Source organism: Moesziomyces antarcticus, assembly GCF_000747765.1.
Source record: "Moesziomyces antarcticus DNA, scaffold: scaffold_v10002, strain JCM 10317, whole genome shotgun sequence".
Classification (NCBI taxonomy): Eukaryota; Fungi; Basidiomycota; class Ustilaginomycetes; order Ustilaginales; family Ustilaginaceae; genus Moesziomyces; species Moesziomyces antarcticus.
In genome coordinates this window covers 1,136,298-1,162,602 of record NW_014639008.1, presented here as the reverse complement: position 1 = coordinate 1,162,602, position 26,305 = coordinate 1,136,298, and the positions used below count along the sequence as shown (strand labels likewise).

The following is a 26,305-nucleotide window of genomic DNA, read 5'->3' as shown; positions in this document are numbered from 1 at the left end:
TCAGTGCACATCACGGAGATGTTGCTCAAGATTTCAAGCTTGGGTAGCACGAAAGATGAAAGGGACGTAACCTTTTTTTGGCAGCTGCGGAATTCGCGTTGGCGGACCAGACGTGGAGGCGCGAGCGTGGAGGTTGATGACATTCGGAAGATCCGATTTTGAGCTCGTGCCGCCCTTTCGAGCCCTCCCTTGCCTCTAGCCATACTGCTCACACCATCGGAAGCGCCGACGCCCTCGCGTTCTTGCGTTCTCGCGTCCGTCCACATCTATCTTCAGTACTGCATTCTTACAGTCTGACGTTGGACTCGTATCCGACTCCAAAAGTGTCCGGCCGGTCTCCGACGCGTTAGTCTCAACTCGCGGCCCAGGGTACACGCCAGCTGCAATCGGGCGTCAGGGCGGAGCAAGCAACAAGAGTCACGTCGCCATGTTCCTGTGACTCGAGAGTGGTGACCCTTTCGAATCGGCTCGAGGCCGCCGCTAGAGCTCGTCTGTATCATCATGCCGACCGCCTCGCCTGCCGTGGGCCAGCAGACTCCGCCAAACCAGCAGCCCTTGATCCCCGTCGGCGCCGATTGCGAGCTGGTCGACTCCGAGACAGGGAGCGTCTTTCTCGCCACAGTCATCTCACGACGCTGGGGCAGCCCATCGAGCACGCAGGCTGGGTCCGAGAGCGACCATGTTCAGTACTACATCCACCGCCACGACCAGGATAAGCGCATGGATGGATGGGTCGATCAGTCCTCCGTTCGTCCGGTATCCGCTCGCCCTGCACCGACAGCCGCACCTGCTCCATCCGACCCTCATCATCTGCTGCTGAGCACGGCAACACGTCCGGGCGACAAGGGCAAGAGGAAAGCCGAGAACGAGCTCAAGTACGACGACAGCGACGGCAGCCGAACGCCCTCAGCCAGCAGGCAGGCATCACCGACACCGCCAGATCGCCTCCCTCACCCTCGCAGCAGGAAGAATGCTCCGGCTTCGTCGCCCGAGACTCCAGCGCTGCGTAACATCGACCGCGTCCTGTATGGCAACTTTGACATCAAGACGTGGTACTACAGTCCATATCCACTCGACCACGACGATGACGCTACCGATGGCTCGGCGGCGTCTTCGCACGTGTCTACAGGTCTGGGGTCCAACAAGCGCAACCAGTCGCCATCCCTGAGACTTGGAGCAGCCTCATCTCCCGCAGCGAGGCGCGCGCCCAACACTGGCGCCGACTCGCCCGCATCTGCGTCACGGATGTCGCCCGCCGCCGGCCATGCACGCGGCCGCAAGGACGTTCTTCCGACCAAGATGCTCTGGATCTGCGACGGGTGCTTCAAGTACATGAAGACGTACAATGGCTATGCAGCCCACCGCAAGTTCTGCCGAAACACTCATCCGCCCGGGCGCAAAGTCTACCAGCGCGGCGCGCACATCATCTGGGAGGTCGACGGCGCCCAAGAGACGCTGTATTGCCAGAATCTCTCGCTCTTCGGCAAGCTCTTCATCGACCACAAGACTATCTACTTTGACGTCGAGCCCTTCGTCTTCTACGTGCTCACTGATGCAGCCAATGCGAGCTTCGACCATGCGCTCGGCTTCTTCTCCAAGGAGAAGATCTCGTACGACGACTACAACCTCGCGTGCATCGTCACCTTTCCACCGTTTCAGCGAAAGAGCTTTGGCACGCTCATGATCGAGTTCTCGTACTATTTGTCTGCAGCGCAAGGCATGCTCGGCACGCCCGAGAGGCCGCTCTCGGATCTGGGGCTCAAAGGCTATCTATCGTTCTGGACGGCGGTGCTGTTGCGCGCGCTGGTGACGTGCTTCGACGGTCCGCTCCAGCCGCGCAAGGGCAGTGCAGCGAGGGGGCGCAGGCAATCATCGGCCGCGAGGTCGGCACATGTGGTTGGTCAGAGCGTGGAGGATGAAAACAAGGCGAATGTCAGTGAGGCAGCAAGACATTGGAACATCCTCGTCCAGCGATGCAAGCTGCTCGACGTGGACATCAAAGCGCTTTCTCACCAGCCCGGCTACGAAGAGCTGCGCAAACTTGCCTCAGAGGCCGATGGCCAAGTCATCGCCGGTTCCGATACTACTGCCGCGGCTGCGGCAGCGCAGAAGCGCAAAATCCGGCTCAAAGGGTGGGCGGGTAGCACGCCTGCTCGTGCGCTACGGGCTGCGCGCATCCAGCCGGCGCCCAACGACAACGCGCACACGCAGGCAGGGACGACGCCAAATTCTGCACGAACTGCCTCCAACGGCGTCGGGGCCGGATCGCCAGACGCGGCTCATCCTGCGCTGGACGTTGCTAAGCTGCGTGCCAACGAGCCGTGCACGATGAATGTGACGCTCGATGCGCTCTCGCGTCTTACGCATATCCGGCCGGACGACATCGTGCTTGCGCTCTCGGAAGCGGGCATGCTCAACGCCGCGTCAACTCCATTCCTTCCGGCCTCTAGTGCGGCTGTGTCGCAGAACGGCGCGTCGCAAGACGGGGCCTCATCAGCCAACGGCAAGAGCGGCCAGGGCAGCCCGTCGACACCCGCACACGGGCAACCCGCGCTTCTGCTTACACGCGACGCGATCCGCTCGGCGATCGAACGCTTCAACGTGCGTCCTGCCGTGCTGGACGAATCGTACGCACTCATTTGAGTCTGCGCAATCCTCACGAAAAAAACTTGTGCAATGGAAACTGCATTTCGGAAGATCTGTCTGTGTTGTAGCGACTCACTTGGAGGCACTTCGGCGTTCGAGGCGGGCGAGGCTTTCGGCCGCCTTGTTCTTGGCCACGGTGAAGGCGGGTCCTTCGAGCTTGCTTGCCAGAGCGTAGGTCTTCTGAAAGTAGACGCGTGCCGAGCACTTGTCGCCCGCCATCTACACACACGTCCAATCAAAGGAAAGAGGAAGCTGGTTAGCATGAGGTCAAGGCGTGGTATAGAGCAAAGGAAAAAACACTTACGTCGCTGAGGACACCGAGATTGTACAAAAGGGTGAGTTTGACGCCGAGGCATTCGAGACGCACTTCGTTGGTGCGCTCCTGTGACGACTGCACCACCTCAACGCCAGCGCTGGGCTGGCTTTCAAACCCGGCCTTCTGCACGGTGGTGTCGGTGATCTCGAGACCTTTGAGTGCCCACTTGGAGGCGTCCTTGATGTTGGACCCCGACAGGAGCTGCGAGAGGTTGTTCATGATCAGACCGGCTTTGCAGCGCTCGCTTGCGGTCGGCGCGCTTCGGTTGGCCGAGAGAGTGCTGGGCGGCAGCAGGATCGACAGCGCCTGCAGATACAGAGGCACCGCAAACTCGGGTACACTTTTTGCGGCGTAGAACGTGCCAAGTGCTTCGACGGAGCTGAGCACGTCGAGCTTGGTGACCCAGGCGGGCAGGTCGAGGTCTGCAAGCGAGATCGACGTCGGTGGCTCTACCTCTGTCAGCGTAGCCTTGGGCGCAGGGGCAGACTTCGACGCGGTGGGCGCCGCAGCTGCAGCAGCGAGTGCAGAGGCGTGTACATCGGCGGGTAGAATGAGACGGAATAGCTCTTCGACACTCCACACAAGCCAGCGCTCAGCAGGATCCTCCGAGGTGGCCGTGCCCGTGAGGCTGAATCGGAACGGCTTGGCATCATCCTTGCCCTCTGCGGCGTCTTGAATGGGTGCTTGCTTGGCTCGGTTCAGCAGCTCGATTCGCACCTCGGGCAGCTGACCGAGCATACCGAGCTTCTGAGCAACCTGCACAGCGCGCATCCTGTCTCTATCCGTCCTCGGCATCTCGCCCTTTTCGTCCGCCACCCTTCCGTACATGCCGGTCTGCATGATCTCGTCCCAAACGTCCTGCAGCACGTCGTAAGCGTCCACAACGCGACCCTCGCCTTCCAGCAATGCAGCAAGCGCGATGGCAATGCCCGAGATCTTGAGCATCGCTTCGCCCTTCAGTCCCGCGGGCTGGCCCTTAGGCGTCGGCGTCGGCTCGTTGAGCTCGCCCTTGATCGAGCGCGCCGTGGCCAGCGCTTTGCGGAAGAAGTTCTCGGAGCGACGTGCATCGCCGCGATTGCGCGCCTTGAGCGCAGCGCGGAGATCGTCGCGGATCGAGACTGGCCAGGCTGAGAAGGAGGTGTAGTACTCGTACAGGCCGTAGCCGGTGACAACGACCGCGAGCGTGATGAGCGAGGCGAAGAGAGTGCCGATGCGAACGGCACCCGGGCCATTGACGGACGGGCGCGGTCGGAAGCCAGGCGTCTCAACGTTGCCAACACCGAAAGGGCTCTTGGACGGCGATGAAGGAGGACTGGACAGTCGTGGGAATGTGGATGAAAGTGCTCGGACTTGAGGATGCTGTTCAGCGAACCTGGGAAGAACTTGAAGGCTCCGGGACTGGACCGGGAGGCGAGCCGATCGGATGATGGAGCGCGCCGCAGAGGATGCTCGCAATGAGGACATGATGGCTCGTGAACGTTCCCGCCAGTAGAAAGCAGGAGGGCTATGTGAAGAGGAGGAAGAGAGGTAGCCACAGGAGGCTTCTTGCTCACGTCAACCAGCTTCTTCTTCTCCACTTGAGGCAAATCTCCCGATCTGGACACTTGGCGACATCGCCGATTTTCGGACATGTCCGAGCTTCCCTCGGCCTGTTTCCTCTTCTGACCGACAAAGCTTGATGAACGTGGGGAAGGCAAAAGATGCACTTTCCGCGTGGGCCGAGCTTCCGACGTGCGCCTAAGAAGGACAACTTCAACTGGCAACCACAAGGACTCCCTATCTCACCCCAAGACCATCACATCGCCAAACTCATACCGGATCATCAAGATGTCTGCCGTTACCCAGGAGTCGCTCGCAGCTGGCATCGAGTCGCTGCTCTCCTCGCTGCCGACTTCGCTCGAGACGCTGCCGGCCATCGAGCCGGCGCCGGCGGTGCCTACCACCGAGGCCGAGGTGGCTTCGCTCATCGACCACACGCTGCTGGCACCCAATGCGACGCTGGACCAGATCGAAGCTGTCTGTGCCGAGGCCAAGCAGTACCGCACTGCGACCGTGTGCGTCAACTCGTCCATGATCCCCTTCGTGGCCAAGCAGCTCGCAGGCACCGCGGTGCTGCCGATCTCTGTGATCGGCTTCCCCTTCGGCTCTGCCAACACGGCGTCCAAGGTGCTCGAGGCGCAAACGGCGTGTGCCGAAGGTGCGCGCGAGATCGACATGGTGAACAACATCGGTCTGCTGCGCTCCAAGCAGTACCTCGAGGTTTACACCGATATTGCGGCGGTCGCCAAGGAATGCCACGAGCACGGTGCCAAGCTCAAGGTGATCCTCGAGACGGCCATGCTGACCAAGCCCGAGATCGTCGCCGCGTCGTACATTGCGTGTCTGGCAGGCGGCGACTTTATCAAGACCAGCACGGGCTACGGCGGTGCAGGAGCCACCAAGGAGGATGTGAGGCTCATGTACGAGGTCGCAAAGACGCAGGGTCTGGGCTGGAACCCGAGCGAGAAGGAGGTGAAGGCAAGCGGTGGCATTCGAAGCCTCGAGACGGTGCACACCATGGTCAAAAACGGCGCCACAAGGGTCGGCGCCAGTGGCACCAAGGCCATCGTCGAGCAGATCCGCAACGGCGCTGCTGCCGCGCCCACTTCCGCCTCGGCATACTAATTCACCACGATCGCCGATCCTGTACAGTGTCAATGTCAGTGGGTGCACCTTGACGGCTGGTATTGCGAGTCCGGGTCTACAGCTTGGCAGCAAGTGCGTGTGCGGGTGATGGTGCTGCGTGTCGACCGACTTCTGTCCGCGTAGAGATGTGGCCGGAATCATCGTGAACCCACGACTGGACGCTGTCAATCAGCCTGTCGATGTCGCTTGTCGTGTTATCGGCATGGACGCAGATTCTGACTCTGTCCTCGCCCTTGGGTACGGTGGGATAGCAGATGGGCCTTGCGAGCAACCCGTTTGCGCGAAGATGCGCTGCGAGTTCGCGTGCGCGGCTCGTCAACACGGGCACGATGGGCGAGGGCTGCTGCATCGACCATCGTACAAAGTCGTCATCAGCTACCACTGCGAGCTGAGCTTGTTGCTTGGGCTTGAGATGTGGTGGCAGAGCGATCGTTCGCTTGGCAGCCGGAGATTGCGATCGAATGACGCCCTCCAGGCCGTCCACGAGCCTTCTCGCATTGCCAAAGGTAGCACGGGCCCTCTTTTCGGCCGACCCGTCTTGTACGGAACGGAACGCTGCGAGGATGGACGCCAGTTGGGGATAGCCGAGCGCAGTGCTGAAGATGAGCGGGCGCGCATAGTTGATGAGATAGTGCCTGGCGATCTTGCTGCAAAGCACGATAGCGCCTGAAGCACCCCACGCCTTGCCAAACGTCATGAGCCTGGCCGTGATGCGCGGATCGTCTTGAAGACCGAGCGCGTTGACGAGGCCTCTGCCACGCGAGCCGTACACGGCGGTGGAGTGCGCCTCGTCGACCACGGCGCAGATGCGGTGCTGGGGCACGTGCTGCGACAGCGTATCGAGCAGCGCACGCAAGGGACAAGCGTCCCCGTCCATGGAGTAGATGCTTTCGACGGCCAGCCAAACGTTGCGCTGCTCGCCGGGGGCCGCGCTTGTACCGGCAGTCAGCGTGCCATCCTGACGAAGCCGGCTGAGAATGTCTCGGAGGTGATCGACCGAGTTGTGGCGGAAGGGGATGCGAAGATGCGCAGGCACGCGCGAACGCCTCAACCCATCGTGCACCGAGGCATGGACGAGCTCGTCGTAGATGACGACGTCTTTGGGCTGAGGCAGTGTACTGAGGAGCGAGACGTTGGCCTCATAGCCCGAGTTGAAGAGGAGGCCTGCCTCCGACGAGGCAAAGTGGCGCGTGAGGTCGTCCTCGATGGCCTCGTGCGCGGACGAGTTGCCGTCCAGCAGCCGTGATCCGGCGCTGCCGAGCTGTGCCGAGAGCGGAGAATCCGATGCAATGATGGCAGCAAAGTCGGCGCGCACCCGAGACGAGGTGGCCAGGCTCAGGTAGTCGTTGCTCGAAAAGTCGACCAGGGGCTGATCGCTGGATGAGGATGTTGAGGCTGCCGTCGACGAGGTCGGGTAAATGGTGAGCTGGCGCAGCGTACCCTTGGCTGCTCTTCTGTCAAGCGCTGCCTGCAGCTCATCGTCCAACATATCGAGTGTGCGTTCTAGGAGTGGGTGATGAGGATCGGAGCAGGGCGGAGAGGGGAATTCGTAGATGTAGACGTCTATGGGGTGCTCTCCATCTATACGAATGGTGAACTTGCGAAGCCGCGACGATGCAGATCTGGCGAGATGGTGATCTGTGCTGTTGTTGGGGCGGAGGTGAGTCGTCGGTTGGTTGCCGGAGCATGGAGGTTGGGCGCGCGCTCGGCAGCGTTGGGAAGAATCGCGGCCAAACCCTGGATTTCGCAGCCAAAGATTGCGGGATGATAGCCGGCAAATCCACCGTCTGATTCGGGCATGTTTGTCGTTGTCGAATCGCTTTTTCCGGCACATTTTTGTTTTCAATTTCCGTTCGGTTGGTCCGTCCGCCGGTATTTTTCGCTCAGTCAGGCACAGCAGCAGCACTTGCAAAAAAGCAGTGCCGGGCGGTGATGCAAGCCAAGAGGGCGAGACGGCCCTCCACCTGCGCCTGTGCGTCAGAGCCCATCGGTCAGAGGGCACTCTGGAAGCCAGACAAGCGAGGCATACAAAGGCAAACGTGGTCCCCTCAACTCAGGGTCGCCTCACAGCCCAAAAGGTGGGGGAGAAAGCTGCCAATCCACATCCGTTCTTTTGGTTCGTCTTTTCTTGATTGCCTCCCACCATCCCAAGGCAAAGGCTTCATCACCGCCCGAAGCTCCTCCAGCTGACAGCCCGACACGGTCACTTTGAGCATACATCATCCTCTTGCAACGTGTCCGCAAGCGGTGCTCCATCTTGGCGGTTTCCGGCGTCCAAACATACGCTCTTGCCCAGCGATCTCGAAATGAGCGCGTCACCAGGCTACGACCCCGCATTTGCCTCGGCAGGCACGTCGCTCGCCCCTCACGAGGGCAACGCCGACGATGCCATCATCTCGAGCAAAGCCGCTCGAGCCAGCATCCCGCAGCTCGTCGATTCAGCCGACCCCTCGGCACTCACGCCTCTCCGAGCGCATTACCTCAAAAAGACGCTCATCCGCCTCCAGATGGAGAAGGAGGTCGCACAGCTCAACACCAAGGATGCGCTTTCCACCTTTGGGCCCCCCTTTCGTCCTTCGCCTCAGGCGCGCAGGACAGACCTTCCTTTGCTGCGTTTCATGTTCCAGCACTTTGTCCTCACCTTTCCTTTCCTCCGATCAGCACCTCCCAACTTCTTTGCGGACAAGGTGCAGGTGTTCTTTGACAAGTTCCTCGAGCGCAACATCAGCAGCACAGACGATCGCGACGAGTCGACAAAACGTCGTAGACTCACAAACAAGATCGAAAAATACTTTGTCCTTCTTCTCGGCTCCGCCATCAAGGTAAGGAACGTCGGCGAGGATGTCGTTCGCATCTCCGACCGTGACCGCCTCCGCATGAGTGCCGTCGAAGCCCGCCGCAAGGCTGCATTAGGACGCGCCGCCGCTTCCCCTCGATCCTCGTCCAAGCATCTTGACGTGCCCAGCGATGGCCGTCCCTCCTCATCCCATTCGGCCTCCTCGTCTACCTCTTCGCTCAACCAAAGTGCAGGCTTTGACATCAACGTCGTATCCGTGCGCAATGTGGTCACAAAAGGGAGGATCCGCAGCCGCGCTCACGAGGAATTTATCATCCGCACTCGCTCAGGCTACGGCCAGCCAGACATCTACGTCTCACGGCGCTACGGCGACTTTGCCAGGCTCGCAGAGACACTGCGAGTCGAGTACCCGGAGGAGGACGTCCGTCTTCCGCCTCCCAAGGATCGAACCAACACCGACATTTCAGACCCCTATCAGCGACCGTCCGTAGATGCCTCGTCATCAGCCCTCGAAGACGGCGATCCGCGTGCGTCGACCGACTCCAGCGGTCAACCACGCATTCCGTTGCCCACCGGTCCTCTCGCGAGGGAGAAGAACCGTCTCACACTACGCGCATATCTTCGTTCCCTTCTAGCAAGCCGCGCAGTGGCGGAGAGCGCCCTCCTCATGGATTTCCTGACCGCAGAACCCACCAAGCTAACACCGGCAGAGGAGGAGGATGCGGCCATCAGAGAAGGCCTCGACCACGTGCGTGAAGAAGAACACAAGCGCTTCGCCGACGAAGCCGCAAAACGTGCACAGGAGCTCCAGGCGCATCTCAAGGACTTCAAGCAGGACTTGATCCAGCACGATGGACTCACGCGCATCTTTGCCACCATCAAGTCGACCCCGCGCATCGAGGACCTGCCCGAAAAGTACAAGGCGCTGCTCAAGTGGGGCCGCATCAGCCTCGCCTCCACCATCTTCCAGATCTTCATGGGCAGCGACAACTCGTCCGAGATCTTTTCGCAGATGAAGCGCATGCATGGCATGATGCCCTACTTTATGCTGCGCGGCATCCTGCGCATCTCCAATCCCATGGCCATGGTCAGAGGAGTGCTCGACATCTTTCTGGCACAGCCCTTCGGTCAGCGTAGCTTGCTCCAGCGCATGTTCTCCAGCAGCCTGCAGGATGAGGTGCGAGAACTCAACGAAGTATGCACGGCCATCGCAGCCAAGGTGGATGACCCAGTCATTTGCGAGAAGGTCCGCCTCTTCGTCTATGCACCCTCCGAGGTTCAGGCTCTCTACCGCAAGGATGCTGACGAGGAGCGTCTCGACCTGCTCACCACCATTCTGCGCTCGCCTGAAGCCCCGTCGCTGGGTCGCTCGCAGATCCATCGCGTGGTCAAGGCGAGTCAAGCCTACGAGGTGTACAAGGAGTACCGGCGAGGACTCAAGAATCCAGATCTCGAAGACGAAGGACCCCAGGACGACGACGCCTGGTTGTACGAGGACCTGCATGTCTTGATCAAGATGCTCACGCGCAAGCGCGACAAGGAGCAGCTCATCTCGCTCATCTTTGAGGGTGTCACCGCCGAGCTGCTTAAGGACATGGTCACAATCTTCTATTCGCCGCTCGCCCAGGTGTACAAGCTCGCCAACATTGCAGATAGTCTCTCGGACCTGCAGGCTTTCATCACCGACCTCATCAAAACGGTGGAAGCGAACGAAGAGCTTAGCTACACGGACCCGACCAGGACGGTGCAAGTGTTTGTCGACTTGGTCGAACGGCATGAAGGACGATTCTACAACTTTGTGCATCAAGTACACTCGAAAGGCTCGGGACTCTTCGATGGTCTCATGCATTGGATCGAGCTGTTCATCAACTTTGTCCGCGGCAACGAACGCTCGGCGGATGCTGTTTCGCAGGCGGCGGGTCAAGCGGAGACCGACGCGGCGAAGCCTGCACAGCAGCAAGGAGGCATCGGCGAGGTGGATCTGGAAATCTGCATGCCTGCCGGAGGCGAGGAGCGCAAGCGGGCGCTCGACGAGATCGACTCGCTTGTGCTGTATGCCTACCGACTCAAATTTGTTCGCGAGCTCAAGCTGCGCCGCAAGCTGGCAGATCGCGAGGTTGCCGGTCTGGCTGGCAAGCTGATCGGTGCAGAGAACAAGCGCCGGACCGATGGCCTTACCGAGGAGGACGATTCTGCCTTCGTCGGCGCCATGGTCGAGAACCTCGGCGTGGGCGACATCTTCACGGGTGAGGTGGCCGATGCCGAGGCAGAAGAGGATGAGCTGGACACGTCGGACGAAGAGGACTCGGACGAGGAGGAGTTCGGTCAGGGGCGCGCGCATTCGGGCGATAGGCCGCCGCTGAGGCGTCAGTCTTCCAGCGACACGGATGCCGAAGGGGAGGAGGACGAAGCAGCGCCGAGGTGGAGACCAACACCATCCCGTCAGACGACGCTGACACCAGGAAACATGCAACACGCAACCAAGGATCTTCCGCCAACGCCGCAGGAAGCCAGGCCGGCCGCCGACGGCAATGATGCCGAAAAGACACGCAAGCGTCGCAAGATCCCAGCTCCCAAGGCACCGGAGCTCAAGGTGCTGCCCGAGATGCTGCCTCTGTTCGTCGAAATGGTGCGACCGCTGCTGCGTCCGGCGAGGACCGCAAGCGCTTCGAGCTTCCGATCTAATAGCTACGACCCGTACGCCCAACAGGCCGGTTCGGATCTGCAGATGCCTCCGCTGGCTGCCACTGGAAGCGGTAACATTTCAGGACTGTCTCAGGGCCTGCGCAACATGGACCTGGCTTCCACATCGTCGCCTACCTCCTACGTCTCGTCGCCTTTCTCTGGCCGTGGCGGGTCCGCAGATGGAGAAACGCGCCGTCAGGGATCGGGCTCGGACCGCCTTCCTGGCGAGTACAAGTGGTGATCTTCTCTGCAACTCCTTTCCTCGATGTTCTTGTTGTCATGCATTTTATTCACTCTCGCAACGCATACGCAATCCTACCATCATGTCGTCAATCACAGCTCTGCTTGACATTATAGCAGCGTGCGAAGGACTCGAGTGTGTAGCTCCTGTGGCTCCTTCGTATGAGGGGCAAATTTTAATGTTGTTAGACTGTACTTCGTGTCAGGAGCTTGAATTAAATTCCGCATGGCGTGCTCGACAGGCGGAGGAGCAGGAGGATTTTTTTCGCGAGAGCGTGCTCGGGAGAGCATGGGAGGCAGATCTTCCCGCCCAGAGCGGATCCGACGAGCTTCCGACACAAAGTGAATTCGCCGAGGCACACCGACTTGCAACCTTTCCTTCCTACGCTCGAGCAAGTGCATATAGACCATCCCCACTGCGCAATCACACTCGCTCGGAGATGCACGCGATGCTCAAGACAAGTCTCAGCTCGTCGATGCGGGCCGCCTCGCTGCCCCGCTCCCGCGTCGCCGGCTTCGCGGCCACACGCGCTTTGGCCACCGTCTCCGACTCGCCTGTCCAGCATGCTGCCTCTGGCTCCGGCAGCCACAAGGTGGTGATCGTCGGCGGTGGATCTGCCGGCATGGCTGTGAGCCACCAGCTCATCCGATCCGGCGGCTTCGCACAAGACGACATCGCCATCGTCGACCCGTCCGAATGGCACCACTACCAGCCCGGCTGGACGCTCGTCGGCGGTGGTCTCAAGGACAAGCGTGATCTTCGCAGGCCTCTCGCTTCGCTTCTCGACCCCAAGCTCAAGCACTACGCTGCTGCCGTCCAGGAGTTCGTCCCTACCCAGAACCAGATCACCCTCTCGAACGGCGACAAGATCGCCTACGACCAGCTCGTCGTCGTGCCCGGCCTCAGCATCAACTACGACACCATCAAGGGCCTGCCGGAAGCTCTTGCCGACCCTTCTTCGCTTGTCTCCACCATCTACGGCTACAACACCTGCGACAAGGTGTTCGACACCATCTCCAAGCTCAAGTCGGGCAATGCCATTTTCACGCAGCCCGCCGGTGTGATCAAGTGCGCCGGTGCGCCGCAGAAGGCCATGTGGCTTGCACTCGACCACTGGAAGAAGGCTGGCCTCTACAACCCCGCCGACTCCGCCAGCTCTCCCATCTCGATCGACTTTGCTACCGGCCTGCCTGTCATGTTCGGCGTGCCCAAGTACAGCGAGCGCCTCAACGAGCTGCGCCAGCAGCGCGGCGTCAACGGTCTCTTTGAGCACGACCTTGTCGCTATCGAGGGCAACACCGCCGTCTTTGGCCGCCCTGGAGGCAAGGAGCAGGTGCGAAAGCAGTTCGACCTGCTCCACGTCACTCCCAAGATGGGACCGCTCGCCGTGGTCAAGAACAGCCCGCTGGCGGATGGCGCTGGATTCGTTGATGTCGACCAGGGAAGCACGCGACACAAGCGCTTCGACAATGTGTGGAGTATCGGCGATGCGTCGTCGCTGCCTACGTCCAAGACTGCCGCTGCAATCACGGCCGAGGCGCCCGTGCTGGTGCGCAACCTCGGCCAGGCGCTCGAGGGCAAGGATTCCGATGCCGAGTACGACGGCTACACCTCGTGCCCGCTGCTCACCGAGTACGGCAAGGTGATGCTCGCCGAGTTCAAGTACGGCGGCCAGCCCAAGGAGACGTTCGGCAGCTTGTTCGGCATCGACCAGGGCGTGCCACGCTCCGCATTCTACCACCTCAAGAAGAGCTTCTTCCCTTGGGTGTACTACAACTCGTACGTCAAGGGTACCTGGGCCGGACCCAAGGGTTTCTCGTTCGGTTCGGCACCCATCAGTCCTGCAGCTGTCGCAGCCAAGCGTAGCTTCTCCTCGAGCTCCCGCAGCGTCACTATGCCTGGGTCGAGGAGGGGATTCGCGACCTCGAGTGTCGGGCTGCGCAACACGCCCGCGCGTCGACCGCGTGACCCTCTGGACGCCTCGCCCGACGCCGTCCGCCACACGCTTCCCTCGGGAGAGACATTCATTGTCCGACCACCGCCGACCGCCAGCACACCGCGTTCGACGATCTACCAGCCGCAACCGCTTCTCTCAGCAGACCCTCTCGCGGAAGGTGCCGAGGCGTCGCTCCCTCCTGCGCTGCGCCCGCGCTCTCGCAAGGCGGCCAGCGACGAGGCCATCACGCCGCAGCAGATCGCGATGATCCAGCGCCTGCGTGCCGAGGACCCCATCCTCAACACCAAGTCGAAGCTCGCAAAGGAATTTGGCTGCAGCCCGCTTTTCATCTCGATCGTCGCGCCGCTGCCCAAGGAGGTCAAGGCGGCCAAGAAGGAGCAGGATGAGCTCAAGAAGCAGTCCTGGGGTCTCAACAAGCGCGTCGCCCGTGCAGAGCGAGAAGAGCGCCGCCTTCTCTGGTAGGCTCACTTCCTCTGCTAGGCCTTGGGTCGCCCCGTTGCACATCCGATGTCCTAGCTTGTAATTTAGTAATCTGACAACATCACCTTTGGTCGCAACGTGAGCTTCTCGCATGGTGTTTACAACCAGGCATACAGTAGCATGAGGTCCGAGAGAGATACGGGATTGAAGCAATGAATCGCTGGAGAAAATGAGCGCAAGCAACAGCGTATATATATGCTACATTCGGCTCGGGAAAATACGGACGGCCGCTTGGCGTAGTGGTATCGCGCTTGCTTTGGGTTCATTAGCGCGAATGCAAGAGGTCACGAGTTCGATCCTCGTAGCGGCCCCTTTGTCCAATTTTTGCCTTTTTTTTGGGTCTATCCGGATGCAGAACAACGAGGAGAGTGCGCTCCGACTTTTTCCTTGCAAAGTTGATCAGAAAATGGACGCGTAATGGTGATTCCAAGTTTTTCGAGATGGTGTAGTGGCCGTGCTGTGCTTCATTTTTTTGCTGTCTCTCCCACCCTGCTGGCACCAATCGGAGCCTGACCTGCATGCAACGTATGCACGCCACAATCTGATAAGAATCTGCTCATGCGCTTGCAGGTGCTAACTTGGTGTGGGTGACTCGTAGCATTGCATGCAGCTAGCACGCCAGCAAGACCGAAATGTTGCGAGCCTTAGGGCGCCCTCGGCCTTTCACGATTGGCGCGGCGCGGCCAGCCAGCCGGGAGGAGAGCGGAGCCTGCGGCGACCTCCACACGAGCCCAAAATGACACTGCCCACACGCACAGCCCGGCGACGACCCTGCAAGCACCCTGAGACTTGCATAAGACTCACAACCGGCTGAGCCGCGCACCCCTCCAACCTATCCGCACCTCGCTCAGCAGAACCCTCCTTATCAGCATTCACCACCGCGAACTCTCTTCAACAACCTCAACCATTGCTCAGCGACACCTCTCTCACTCTCTCCCACTCAACCATTGACACTCTGCCTGCTGGACTCGTGGATAAGATGCTAGCGAGAACAGCGCGCCTGCGCCTTCGTGCAACGCTGCCTGGTGGAAGCCTCACACGCAGCTATGCTGTCCCTGTCAATCCCTCCAGCTCCGTAGATGCACTTCTCGGCACGTCGGTCCCACCACCGCCGCGCGAAGGGCAGGAGTTTGAACCTGCGCCCGGCACGTACGGCACTCCGCCTCGATTTGGCAGCAAGAACCCCAACGACATCTCGGATCTTCTGCGCGGCCTTAGGCCCCGGAATCCTACTGGATCCACCCAATCGAGGGGCAGCAGCTCCAACCATGCCGATCTCCAGCGCATGAAGGGCTCCGCCATCGGCGCAGAGCGGAAGGGCATTCCGATTCCTTCGCGCGACGAGATGCTCGACGAGATGTTCAAGCGCCCTCTGAGAGAGCTGGAGGACAGACGCAACATTGTCGATCGCGAGCATCCGCATCCCATTGACGCTCTGTACGGCCGCAACGAGCTGGACGAGCGTGTGCTTGCGGCGGCACGAGCGCTCTACGCTGCCTCGACCAATCCTGGGCCCCGTTCGGCTGACGCAGCACACACGTACAAGGCAGCGACGATCTCGCAGCTGCTCGAGAGGTTCGAGTCGAGAGCCGAGTACCAGCTTTCGATAGAGCTGCCGTACGAGCCAACACCGTCAGGCGACCGCAAGGTGCCGCTCACCTCCGCACACAGCTCCGAGGCCGAACTGCAGGATGCCAATGACGATGGCGTGCTTCTGCTCGCCTACGTGTCCAACTTGAACGGAGGCAGGGGAACGGAGCGCATCAGCGTGTGCTCGGCGTTTGCGGTCGAGGGCGGCGACAAAATTTCGGCAGAAGACGGAGACGGTACCGGTGCGCTGGTGGTATCGTGCGCACACACGCTGCGGGCATCGCAGCCGCGCAAGCAGGGTGAGGCATCGGATTCTGCGGCCAAAGCCGATGCTGAGCCTTCGGACACCATCGCGCTGGCCATCACTCGCACGGGCGCCATCTATCCCGTTCGCACGCTGATCAGCAGTTTGCCAGCGTCCGATGTCATTCTGCTGCAGCTCGGCGGCACTGCGCTCACGCTCAACGGCACGGGTGCGGGCAGCATGCCGATCCGCACGCTGCCTGTATCGCCGTATCCTGCGCACGTAAACAGCGAGCTGTCGGTATCGTCGTTCTGGGGCTGGGAAGACGACTCGGGCGCGATTCTGCCGGCGTACACGTTTGACCCGGATCGTCAGGGGCTTGCGCTGTCCGATCGCGCAGTGTCGCCGCCACCAGGCCGCGAGCGCGAGCAGGTGAAGCTGGAGCGCGACGATGCAGGCCGCAGCCGATGGGGCCGAGCGAGGCTGGTGGAGTACAAGGACCCTTGTGGTGCGAGTGCGATGGTGGGCACGTACGACGAGCTGGCGCAGTTGGACTACAAGCTGCTCGTCTCGTCGCCTGCCAACCCGCCGGCGTTGCAGGGCGACTATGCGCTTCGCATGTCGAGCACCGTGACCGAGTCGGCTCGACCAGCAGCCATGGCAGCGGGCGGTACCTCCAGCGCGGCAGGCCAAACGAGCGTCATGCAGAGCCAGACACGCAGACCGCTACCCAACTTTCCACCACCCGGCTCGTCTGGTGGCCCAGTGGTGGATGTCGAGTCCGGCAGCGTGGTGGGCATTGTACGCGGCCACAAGATGAGCGCGCTCGAGGGAAGGAGAGGCGACGCCATCCCCGCCGAGAAGATCTTTGAGTGTAAGTCCAACCCCGACGCAAAGCGACCATGCTGCAGATACTGACGCACTGACATCATTGGGATTGCAGTCTTTGCACTGCCCGGTCTGGGCAGGAAGAGGGTCTAGACGGCATGCACGGCGCTCACATTCATCATGGTCAGGTCTGCTGCTCGAATTCATTTTCAAGTCAACAGTGTGGTGTGAATGCTGGTGAAGGTGATCTGGCTCTCTAAATTGGGTTACATGGGTTTCGAGGGAGGTTCTTTGAGAGCTTAGACCTTGCAGAAAGCCGTGACACTCATGACGCCTGTGAGAAAGAGAAAGTCAGTGGCCGCTTGCATTCCGAGTCAGCGACGGCTAGGATCCACTTACCGCTCAGCCAGAGGCCGCCGTTGTGCTTGTCCCACACGGCGGTGGTGGCGCCCGACATGCCGCTTCCGTCGTCCTCAAGGAGCTTCTCGACATTCCACTTTTTTCCAAAGAACTGGTCCTTGTCGTAGTTGCGGCTGATCTTGAGCACGGTGGTGGGCGAGGCGACGTTCTCGGGGTCCTTGAACTTGGCGAGCAGCTTGGGCACGTTGGGGAAGCTCGCAGTGTAGATGTTGTCGTCCTCGTCCACCGTGATGTTGTCCGAGGGATAGCCGGTGTGGATCACGTCGATGAGCGTGAGCGTGTTGTCCGCCTGCAGCTCAAACACGCGGATGTTGGCGTCCGCTGATGCAGGCACGTAGATTCGGTTCGGGAACTTGGCACTCTGCACTCCGCACAAGTTTTAAGACGTCAGTAAGAGTGGTCATGATGAGCTCGGTGTGCGTGGGAGCGAACTTACTCGAACGAGGCCGTTGGGATAGTAGAACGGACCCGGGTTGGCGATTTTGCAGCCGGACTTGTCACAGAAGCCGAGGTCGCTGCGCGAAAGGAAGAAGTCGAGGATCCTTCCTTTGCCCGTCTTGGTCTTGTGGTCGTTGGTGAAGACGAAGCTGTCTGGACCCACCGCGGCTGGCCTGTTGGGTGTGCGGACGGCTTCGCCGGCGTAGGTGCGGACGTGCCTCATCCTGCCCTCGCCGAGCGTGGTCTCAAAGAGCTCGAAGGTCGAGTTGGCGCCTACCGTCTTGGCGTCCACGACGGTCTTGGAGACAGGGTCGATGGGAGGACGGTGGTTGTTGACAAACACCCTCAGCGTCGGCTTGAGCTCGGGCGATTTGGCAGGGATCTCCCAGACCGAAAGCCCGTGCAGGTTGAGCGTGTCCGTATAGCCGACGGGCTTGACCCTGGTGATGCGCGAAGCGATGGGTCCGGAGCCCTTGGTGTCGAGGATGGCGATGTGGTCTGTGTTGGACCGGCCAGTCACGTCGAGGTTGTCGACGGCCGGAAGCCAGGAGAGACGGCTCTTAATGTCGGAGCACGCGAGGTAGAGCAGACCGGACGGGCGGTGTAGCCACATGTCCTCGCACGCCTCGAGCTCGGGGATCTTGGTGCAGGGGCCGTGCGAGGTGTAGTTGAGCGGACGGCCGAGGCCGAAGACGTCGTGCGCCTTGGAGCCGGGGCCCGAGAGGAACTGGTAGGCCAGCGCGGCGAGAACGATGGGTAGACCCACCCACGTGAGAAGGCTCGGCATGATTGAGAATCGCGAGCGGGCGGATGGTAGCTATGATGGCAGGATGGGCTTGATGAAGTCTGAAGGGACGATGGCTAGGGAGGGTGCGGATGAGTTTTACGCGGTGGATTGCCGAAGTGCGGTTGGTGCGGAAGCAGCACGAGCGGAAGCAGCAGCGGCAAGAGGCACGAGGACTGCATTCGCACAGACCACTCTACGCCACAACAAGCAAGCGTCTGCTGCACATCCAGACATGAGATCCCGCAAGCCCATCTTGCTCGCACTTGCTCGCAAGTGCGCAGCTCCGCATCAAGCTCGCTTGATCTGAGATCGGAAGCGGCGCTCTTCTTCCTTTCCGCACCGGCTACCTGCGGCCCGCAGATTGGCAATTGGGACTGCAGCTTTTCATGCTTTCCCCGCATTTTCCAGGCGTCGCTCAGTCTGGCGACATCGGTTCGAATTTTGACAATGTTACGCCGCTGCCAAGTTGCGTGTCCAAAATGAGCAAAAGTGGAGGCGCTCATGCAGAGTGACGCCTGGTTGCTGCGCCTCGAAAGAAAGTCAGCAAGTAACTTATAGTCACCGAAAGCCAGGGCACAGCTTGAGAAACCGACGATCCTCGCGACCGATGCCGAGTTCGCCTCGGGGTGCAGTGCCCTGGTCTCCGACCGGCTTCGCCGATGCGATCGTGCAAAGGGTCCGAACCCTGTCGCGGCCTGCGCTGTGCCGTGAGAGCATCGATTGCGGATGCGCTCCAAAATCCATCGGCGTCCATCGAGAGGATGCCGAGCGCGGTGTGGCTTGCGGGTTCGCAGCACATTCACTTCATAGCACATCAGGCGTTCTCAGGTGTGGATCAGAATCAGAATCACAAGGCTCAGCAAAGGCGTGCCGTGTGCCCTCTTACTCTCCTCCCCTTCTTGGCGGTCACAATTCCCATGCTCCCTTCCTAACATCATCCTTGGCTCTTTCCTCTTGCGCCTTGCGCCAAAATGCCTTCCGAGGATCCCTCTTCATCTCCACCATCTCCGTCTGCAGTCCAACCTGTCCTCGATCCTGACCAGGCAGCTGCCATCGGAGTTCCTCCGGCTTCCGCGTCCGCCGCCATGCAGCCCTCCGATCCCGAAAAGCCTCAGGCGACCGACCCTGACAGCCTCAAGCTCGAGCAAGACGTTCAAGAGCAAGCGGCCGGCCGCTTGGCCGACCAGGACTCTGTCCCTGCCCCGGCAGCCGCTCTTGACCACGAGGCACACCTTCACCATGTCCCCAAAGCCGAAGTCGCTCCGGAGCGCGTTACCGAACTTCCCGGAACACAGGACGAAGTTCCGGCTCCCGCTCCAGGCGACCCTGACCGTCCTATCGAGCCCGAGCTCGAGGATCTTGGATGGAGCGAGCAGCCCAACGTGCCCATCCCTGTCCTCAACGGCATGAAGAACGAATCGCTCTGGCTCCTCGTGCGCCGCTTCAACAAACAGACCTATCGCGTCAAGGCCATCGAGGGCAACGCCAAGAGAGACTTCGACATGTACATCAGCAACGAGGAGCAGTTTCAGCCCGATAAGCTCAAGGCCACCTTTGAGCGCTTCTACGTCAACGTCGTCGTCGGCACCGTCGCCTTCATCCAGCACATCGCCCGTCTCCGCTCCTGGTCCGAGCCCAAGCGCACCGGTGGCTTCATGGTGGTCTACGTGGCTGCATGGCTTCTCGACGTCATCGTTCCAACCATGCTTGCATTCATGATCGTCCTCATCCTCTCGCCACGTGCCAGACTCTTCATGTTCCCTTCCGCTCCCCTCGCCGCCATCGATCCCAAGACCGGACAGGCAAAGGTACCTAAGGCCGGCCACCTTGGCAGCAAGACCAGCTTGACCGGTGCTGCCGAGACATACGAGGGTGAGGCAGTCGAGCAGGAGGCGTCCAACTTTGTCGGTGCCCTCGGCAGCGTAGCCTTAAGCACAGCAGCTGGCAAGTCCTCCAATGACGGCGTTGTAGCTGCCCAGGACGAGGAGGACACGGATTCGGATGAAGACAGCGTTACCGGCAAATCGAACGCCGCTGGTCGAAAGGGCACTAGCTCGGCGCCCAAGAAGGATCCCGAAGACAAAATTCCGGACCCCACCAACGTCGCCGCCGTCACACAGGCAGCACAGAGCAAGGCCGCGGGCGAAAAGGCTGGACAACCCGAAAAGGGCGATCACACCAAGAAGCCGATGGAAGAGGCCATCTTCGCCAGCCTCGCTCCTTTCATGCACATCCTCAACAACATCTGCGATGACTACGAGCGTTTCTGCAATGCGCTTTCGCCCACACCCCCATTCTCGCGATGGATGCCGCGATGCCGCCTCGCGGGCGCCATCCTTCCGGTCCTGCTCGCCTCCCTCTACGTCAACGAGACAATGATCTACAAGGGATCCACGTTTGGCTTCGGCTTTGCACTGTTCGGCCAGCCGCTCATCGACCGCGTCAAGTTCCCACAGGTCATCGCCTGGCTCGACCGCAACGTCCCGGACTGGAAGAAGTATCTCGAGCTCCGATTTATGCTGCTGCGTGGCGTGCCCACCAACGCCCAGCTCACCGTCACGCTGCTGCGCATCGGCGAGGCCAACAAGTCTCCCCTACCTCCGCCGCCGCCCACGGCCGTGGCGCCTCCACCCAGCGCGCTCCACGGATCCGACATGGCCGATCATCCGGATCTGCCGCCCGAGTATGCAGAGCAGCTCGCCGAGGCGCAGGCCGACGATGTCGCCAGCCGACCCGAGGGCGAGCACGAGTCGGCGACCGACCCCAAGGCCGGTAAGAAGGGCAGCAGCAAGGTGCTGGCCGTGCTGAAAGGCGTTACCAAGGCGGGCGTCGAGACAGCGCTTGGCGTCAACCGCGTCAAGGCGACCACGATCCAATCCATGCACGCCAAGGCCAAGCTCGGCGTGGTCAGGTCCGAAGAAGCCGCCCAAAAGTATGCCGCCGACGGGCCGGTCAAGTTCCACTGCCGCTACCGCGGTAAGCGCGGCTACGCCTACGTCCTCACCACGGCAGCAACGCCGTCGATCGCGTTCGAACGCAAAGGCAAGACCAGTCCGCTCTCGGCCGCGGTGGCGGCCAACAAGGGCGCGAGCTCCACTGCTTCGGCAGCCGAGACGGCCCAGCGTCTGGTCCAGCAGCGCGGCGCGAGCTTCGCGATTGCCATCGATGAGATCGCCGAGATCCACAAGGTGGGCGGCCTCGGATGGAAGGGCAAGCTCGTCGTTGGCTGGGCACTGGGTGGCGAGGTTGCCGACGGCATCGAGATCCTGGATAAGCAGGGCAACATCCACAAGCTCACGGCCATGGGCCGCCGCGACGAGGTGTTCAACCGCCTCATCGCGCTGGGCAGCCAAAAGTGGGAGGCATTCTAGCTCTCGTACCCCGCAGCCACCTTTCTCGTCTCGCTCTCTGTGTATGTGTATTGCACGCAAATGTCCCTGCATCGTGGCGATTTCCAAATGCGTGTCTGTGGCTCCGATGACGCTGGTGTAAGTGACTGCCGTCAAGTTGGATGGTCTAGATGCCTCCAGCGCCGCTTGCGCCCCAATCCCACAGCCACTCATCCAGATCGAAGCGGACTCTTTTGGCAAGTACGGCGACGACCGAGTAGCTGACGTTGGTCCGGAAGTTGATGCTGGTCCCGAGCTTGTCCTGAGCCGAAGTTCTGACGAGCATCCTTCTTGAGACGAGATTGTTAATCTGCGAATAGACCGATAGCGACTTGCTCCTGTACTCCCACAGTGTCGATCGGTCGCCGGACGCATCCACGTTGGACGCCGACAGATCGTTCTCCGGAATCAACGACGAGTAGACGAGCGACATTTCGGGTGCCGACTCGGTGATGAGCGCCTGGAAGATACTCAGCAGCCGATCGATCGGGAATGGCTTGGGCCCGAGAAGCTGTTGTCGATTCAGATTCTCGGTTTGACCGTCCTCGTTGGTCACTCGCAGGGCAGATTTGGCAGAACGTCCACGACGCCCAGCTCCAGCTTTACGCCCGCGCCCGGGACCCAGCTTGCGTCCACCCTTGAGCGATTTGCCCTTGGATGCACCGCTGGACAGACTGAGCAAAGAGTCGTCACGTAGGAAGTAGCGCACATCCAACCGCGACGGATTGTACGACGCAAGGAACGAGGCGATGACAAGGAACGTCGGGATGAGCGCGAGCGAGGGCATCAACGACATGGTGGCGTGGGAAGATGCTGAGCGCATTCGGTCCAACGCCGCCATCTCGCGCTCGAGCCACTCCTCCTCGTCGAACTTGCGCTCCTCGTCGACGATGCTCGCATCCTCGTCCTCCGCCTGCTCTGTGGTCGAAGCGGCTTGCGGTGCTTTGGCGGCTGCGAGGCGCGCTGCACTCGCCTGTATGCTGCGAATGCGCGCTTCTTGCGTCCACTCTCTTGGGCCCACTTCGCGAGTCTGCAGTCGCACGATCACGTCTCTGAACAGGTGGGACGAAACGAGGAGCAGCGTCTGCAGATCGGCGGTGCTGCACTCGCGCGTCTGGACGGGGACGACAAACGAGTGCCAGACGGCGGCACTCATGGTGCGCAGCTCCTCGATGTCCCGCACGTTGGACTTGATCGAGTCGTAGAAGACGCCGACAAACTGCTCGTACAGCACGCGCAGGGCGTCCTGCGAGACCTGGTCCCCCGAGTTGGCCTTCTTGAGCTTGGCGAGCGTGGCGCGCTTGCACAGCGCGTTGGACGTGCCAGCGTGCATCTGCGCCGCCTGCACCGAGCTGTCGTACGATTTCCAAAGCAGCGGAAAGTCGAGGGCGAGTAGAGACAGGACGTCGGGCCGTGTGAGGCGTGGGAAGCGCAGCGTGATGGGCCGGTGCGAGACGGTGAGGCCGCTGGGCGTGCGGTATTGCGCCCAGGGCAGCGTCGAGATGAAGACAGTGGCGATCTTTCCTGGCTTGCCTACAAGCAGTGCGAGACGGCAAAAGGCAGTCCAGACATGCTCGGGCCAGAGGTCGCGGATGCGCTCGGCGTCCTTGATGACCACGATGAGGCGTGCATCGACGGTGTCGAGGAGCGTTCCAAGCTTCCAAAGAAAGTAGTCGAGCGAGGTGTCGGGGCGGCGAAAGTTGCCTCTCGACCCGGAAGCGACGGCTTTGGCCGTGTCGGTGCGTGTTCGATCGTGAACTTGCTGGATGCTGTGCTCGAGCGAAGTCAGGACGCTGCGGAAGAGCGTCGTGGGATTGATCGAGGTGAGTGGAGACACAGTGCACCAGCAGAGCGGGTGAGGAGAGTCCTGTGAAGCTGAGGCCAGGTCGTCGAGCACATCGGACACGAGCCGAGCGGTGGTGTTGGGGCTGCATGCGTCTTGAAGTAGCAAAGACGGCGGCAGAGGCTGACCCGCCTCGCCCAACAAACTTGTCACCGCGCCAATCTGGTCGGATCTGCCGGCATGCTTAGGGACAGCCGCGCTCATCCTGGCTTTCGAGGAGGGTGCTTGGCGAATATGAATGTGACGAAGGAGGATAGAGGTTGGATCGAGCAGGTGATCCCTCGGAATTGCCGACCAGCAGGGCAAGCGACGCTCAGACCCGCGGCAAAGTCACACTCGCGAGGGTCCACCAACACCTCAGAGGCTCGCGCGTGGCGGGCAACTGTGAGATTTTTTCGGGTCCCCTCTCAACAGGGTGGAGGTTTTGCATTTTGAAGTGTTGCTGCTTGGCTCCGCCTCGCTTCGGAAATTTTGGTGCGGTGGATGGTGGGCTCCTCGTTCGATCCTCGTATCCTCCACGACTCATGTCAACACCCAGCCAATCGTGAAGCTGTCACGCACATAGCATCGGGCCCCCCTTTCGCCCATTGTCTTGCACGTGTCCTGCGGCACTCGTCGTACACTGCATTCAACATGACAGTGCTCGCAAGACTTCGGCCGCAGGGTTGCGCGTTACGGTCAGCAGCAGCCACTCGTTCGGGGCTGCCTGTCCCCGGTCCCAGCAGATCCCAGACTCGGTCTCTCGGCTCGATCGGTATCGTTGCTATCCCGCGAAAGCAACCATCGCCAAGATCCAGGCTTGCGCCAGCATGCCGCCATATGACCTACGACTTTCTCAACCGGCCAGCCCCAAGCAGCCTTCCAGAACAAACGGCATCTCCGCTCGATGAGATCACACGCCTTCGCGAGCTCATCAATCGCGCCAACTCGACCAACTCCACTCTGGACAAGAGGCGCGTCGTGTCCGAGTTCGATGACCTCAGGCCGCTGCTAGCCTTCCTCTACGACCCCTACTGCCGTCTACACGTCACTTCCGACTCCGTGCACAAGTATCTTCGCCAAAGGAAAAAGGACAAGGAATGGCTCAACGAGCAAGCTCCCGTTCTCACCGCTCCCTCAAATCGCGCCAGAAACAAGACGCAATATGCAGCCCTTCGCGACAAGACGGAGCAGGACGCTCGAGAACAGATGCCAGAAACGCTCTTGGAGCTCTTCTACCTCTTGGCCTCCCGTCAGATCACTGGCAACGAGGCCATGGCAACGATTCACGTCTTTCTTCAGGATCACGGCATCCTTGAGCAGCACGAGTATGCCTTGAGCGGCTCCGACGATCCCAACCTCTCCACCACAGACCTCTTCCGCCGCGGTTTGCTCCGCCCGACCGCGCTGGAAATTTTCTACCGCTGTCTCGACCGCAACCTCAAGGCCGGCGTCCGTGAAAAGACCATATGCTATGCATTCACCGGGCATGAACCGCATCGTCCAAACTACCAACCGAAACTCAAAGGACTTCCGGAGCTGCCGCCGATGTCGCCCACGACGGCAGCCCTTCGCCAGCAATTCGAGGTGGCTCTCGGCAACACGCTCTTCCGAGCCCATCTTCCAACCTTGTTCTCGGGGCAAGACGCATCAAAGTGGTACGCGAGCCGGAAGCTCGACGGCGTCCGCTGCATCATCATCGTACGTCTGCAGCCCGAGACCTCGCCGAGCGGATCGCAGACGTGGAAGGTCATGTCGATCTCCTCGCTTTCACGCAACGGTCGGCCCTTTTCGACGCTGGCAGTGCTGGAGCGTGAGATCTCGACAACGGTGACGTCCTTCCCTGGCTTGTCTGACTTGCTCGGTCCTCTTTCTGAACGAGACATTGCAAGCTCTGCGAACGAGTCCAGGCCGTCGCCCAAAACCACCCTGATCCTCGACGGCGAAGTGTGCGTGCTCCGGCCGCCTGACAAGGCATCTAGTCCTGCCGCCAAGCAGTTGGATGCCAGCATCACTGCACAGAATGCCGAGCCCGCGAATCAAGAGCTTGCCGTGGTGGAAGACTTCGCCGCCGTGGTGGGCCTGATCAAGCGCAAGGAATACACCATCCCCGACCCGGCGTTCTTCCCCTTTGACCTGCTCACCCTGGAGGAGTTCGTCAAATGGCGATCCAGGCTTCCGCCGCCGCCGCGCAAGACGGGCGTGCGCAACGCCGTCACCAATGGCATCAATCCCAGCAAGCAGAAGGGACGTATCTTTTCCGAGCGACTCGCCGTGCTCGAATCGCTCGTCTCGCACTTCGAGGCCGCGTCAGCCAAGCGCAATCAGCCGAGCCTAGTGCGTCGCCTGACGCAACACTCGGTCTCGACCCCGGAGCAGGTCGAGGAGATGCTTGGGCTTGCCAGTGAGCGCGGATGGGAAGGCATCGTGCTGCGCAAGGACATGGAGTACGAGGGCAAGCGTACGTCGGCCATCCGCAAGTTCAAGCAGTGGCGCGATGCCGAGTACAAGGTAGTGGGCATCACCACCGCCACCATGCGTCTGCCCATCAACGGACGCTTCGAGGAGCGAGAGGCACTATCCGCTATCCAGATCGTCCACAAGGGCACGCGCGTATCCGTCGGCTCTGGATTCACCTCTGAACAGCGCGTCGAGTTCGCCAGAGATCCCGAGAAGATCATCGGCAAAGCCGTCACGGTCGAGTACTTTGACGAGTCCAAGACGTTCGCACCATCCAACGCCAAAGGGAAAAGAGACGGTGATGGGGGAGAAGAGCGTGACGAGGTCTACAGCCTGCGCTTCCCGCGCATCAAGCACATCTGGGGTCAGAAGCGAGACGTCTGACTCGATGCAGTTCATGCGCAAAGACACCACTCTCTCATGATCTCGTTATAGCAAGCGACGGAAAGACCGCACTGGAAGCTGAGCACAGACGCGAAAACAGACGTGGAAGTGACTCCGGTATATAGCAAACTCGATT

General features: G+C 60.8%; 11 protein-coding genes and 1 non-coding gene across 12 annotated transcripts; 8 read left to right on the top strand and 4 right to left on the bottom strand.

Annotated features, from left to right (window-relative positions):
• Positions 1–501: 501 nt before the first annotated feature.
• Positions 502–2,643, top strand: PAN0_002d1313 (histone acetyltransferase; the record flags this gene model as incomplete). The annotated part of the gene is made up of 1 exon (XM_014803480.1): positions 502–2,643. The coding sequence occupies one exon, from the start codon at positions 502–504 to the stop codon at positions 2,641–2,643; it is 2,142 nt and encodes a 713-aa protein (XP_014658966.1).
• Positions 2,644–2,718: 75 nt separating this feature from the next.
• On the bottom strand, positions 2,719–4,426 carry PAN0_002c1312 (uncharacterized protein; the record flags this gene model as incomplete). Its single annotated transcript, XM_014803479.1, has 2 exons — positions 2,719–2,865; positions 2,951–4,426. 2 exons carry the CDS (start codon positions 4,424–4,426, stop codon positions 2,719–2,721), a joined length of 1,623 nt encoding a protein of 540 aa, XP_014658965.1.
• A 363-nt stretch (positions 4,427–4,789) lies between these two features.
• On the top strand, positions 4,790–5,626 carry PAN0_002d1311 (deoxyribose-phosphate aldolase; the record flags this gene model as incomplete). Its single annotated transcript, XM_014803478.1, has 1 exon — positions 4,790–5,626. One exon carries the CDS (start codon positions 4,790–4,792, stop codon positions 5,624–5,626), a length of 837 nt encoding a protein of 278 aa, XP_014658964.1.
• A 76-nt stretch (positions 5,627–5,702) lies between these two features.
• Positions 5,703–7,447, bottom strand: PAN0_002c1310 (8-amino-7-oxononanoate synthase; the record flags this gene model as incomplete). The annotated part of the gene is made up of 2 exons (XM_014803477.1): positions 5,703–7,150; positions 7,246–7,447. 2 exons carry the CDS (start codon positions 7,445–7,447, stop codon positions 5,703–5,705), a joined length of 1,650 nt encoding a protein of 549 aa, XP_014658963.1.
• Positions 7,448–7,953: 506 nt separating this feature from the next.
• Positions 7,954–11,370, top strand: PAN0_002d1309 (px domain-containing protein; the record flags this gene model as incomplete). The annotated part of the gene is made up of 1 exon (XM_014803476.1): positions 7,954–11,370. One exon carries the CDS (start codon positions 7,954–7,956, stop codon positions 11,368–11,370), a length of 3,417 nt encoding a protein of 1,138 aa, XP_014658962.1.
• A 448-nt stretch (positions 11,371–11,818) lies between these two features.
• Positions 11,819–13,789, top strand: PAN0_002d1308 (sulfide quinone reductase protein; the record flags this gene model as incomplete). Its single annotated transcript, XM_014803475.1, has 1 exon — positions 11,819–13,789. The coding sequence occupies one exon, from the start codon at positions 11,819–11,821 to the stop codon at positions 13,787–13,789; it is 1,971 nt and encodes a 656-aa protein (XP_014658961.1).
• Positions 13,790–14,032: 243 nt separating this feature from the next.
• PAN0_t002d0005 lies at positions 14,033–14,118 on the top strand. Its single transcript is given in 2 exon segments — positions 14,033–14,068; positions 14,083–14,118. It is a non-coding gene; the product is annotated as a tRNA-Pro (tRNA).
• A 668-nt stretch (positions 14,119–14,786) lies between these two features.
• Positions 14,787–16,622, top strand: PAN0_002d1307 (uncharacterized protein; the record flags this gene model as incomplete). The annotated part of the gene is made up of 2 exons (XM_014803474.1): positions 14,787–16,515; positions 16,585–16,622. 2 exons carry the CDS (start codon positions 14,787–14,789, stop codon positions 16,620–16,622), a joined length of 1,767 nt encoding a protein of 588 aa, XP_014658960.1.
• A 146-nt stretch (positions 16,623–16,768) lies between these two features.
• On the bottom strand, positions 16,769–18,114 carry PAN0_002c1306 (serum paraoxonase/arylesterase; the record flags this gene model as incomplete). Its single annotated transcript, XM_014803473.1, has 3 exons — positions 16,769–16,803; positions 16,869–17,250; positions 17,326–18,114. The coding sequence occupies 3 exons, from the start codon at positions 18,112–18,114 to the stop codon at positions 16,769–16,771; spliced, it is 1,206 nt and encodes a 401-aa protein (XP_014658959.1).
• A 971-nt stretch (positions 18,115–19,085) lies between these two features.
• PAN0_002d1305 (uncharacterized protein) lies at positions 19,086–21,485 on the top strand (the record flags this gene model as incomplete). Its single annotated transcript, XM_014803472.1, has 1 exon — positions 19,086–21,485. One exon carries the CDS (start codon positions 19,086–19,088, stop codon positions 21,483–21,485), a length of 2,400 nt encoding a protein of 799 aa, XP_014658958.1.
• A 145-nt stretch (positions 21,486–21,630) lies between these two features.
• On the bottom strand, positions 21,631–23,550 carry PAN0_002c1304 (uncharacterized protein; the record flags this gene model as incomplete). Its single annotated transcript, XM_014803471.1, has 1 exon — positions 21,631–23,550. One exon carries the CDS (start codon positions 23,548–23,550, stop codon positions 21,631–21,633), a length of 1,920 nt encoding a protein of 639 aa, XP_014658957.1.
• A 429-nt stretch (positions 23,551–23,979) lies between these two features.
• PAN0_002d1303 (DNA ligase, ATP-dependent) lies at positions 23,980–26,169 on the top strand (the record flags this gene model as incomplete). Its single annotated transcript, XM_014803470.1, has 1 exon — positions 23,980–26,169. One exon carries the CDS (start codon positions 23,980–23,982, stop codon positions 26,167–26,169), a length of 2,190 nt encoding a protein of 729 aa, XP_014658956.1.
• Positions 26,170–26,305: the final 136 nt, after the last annotated feature.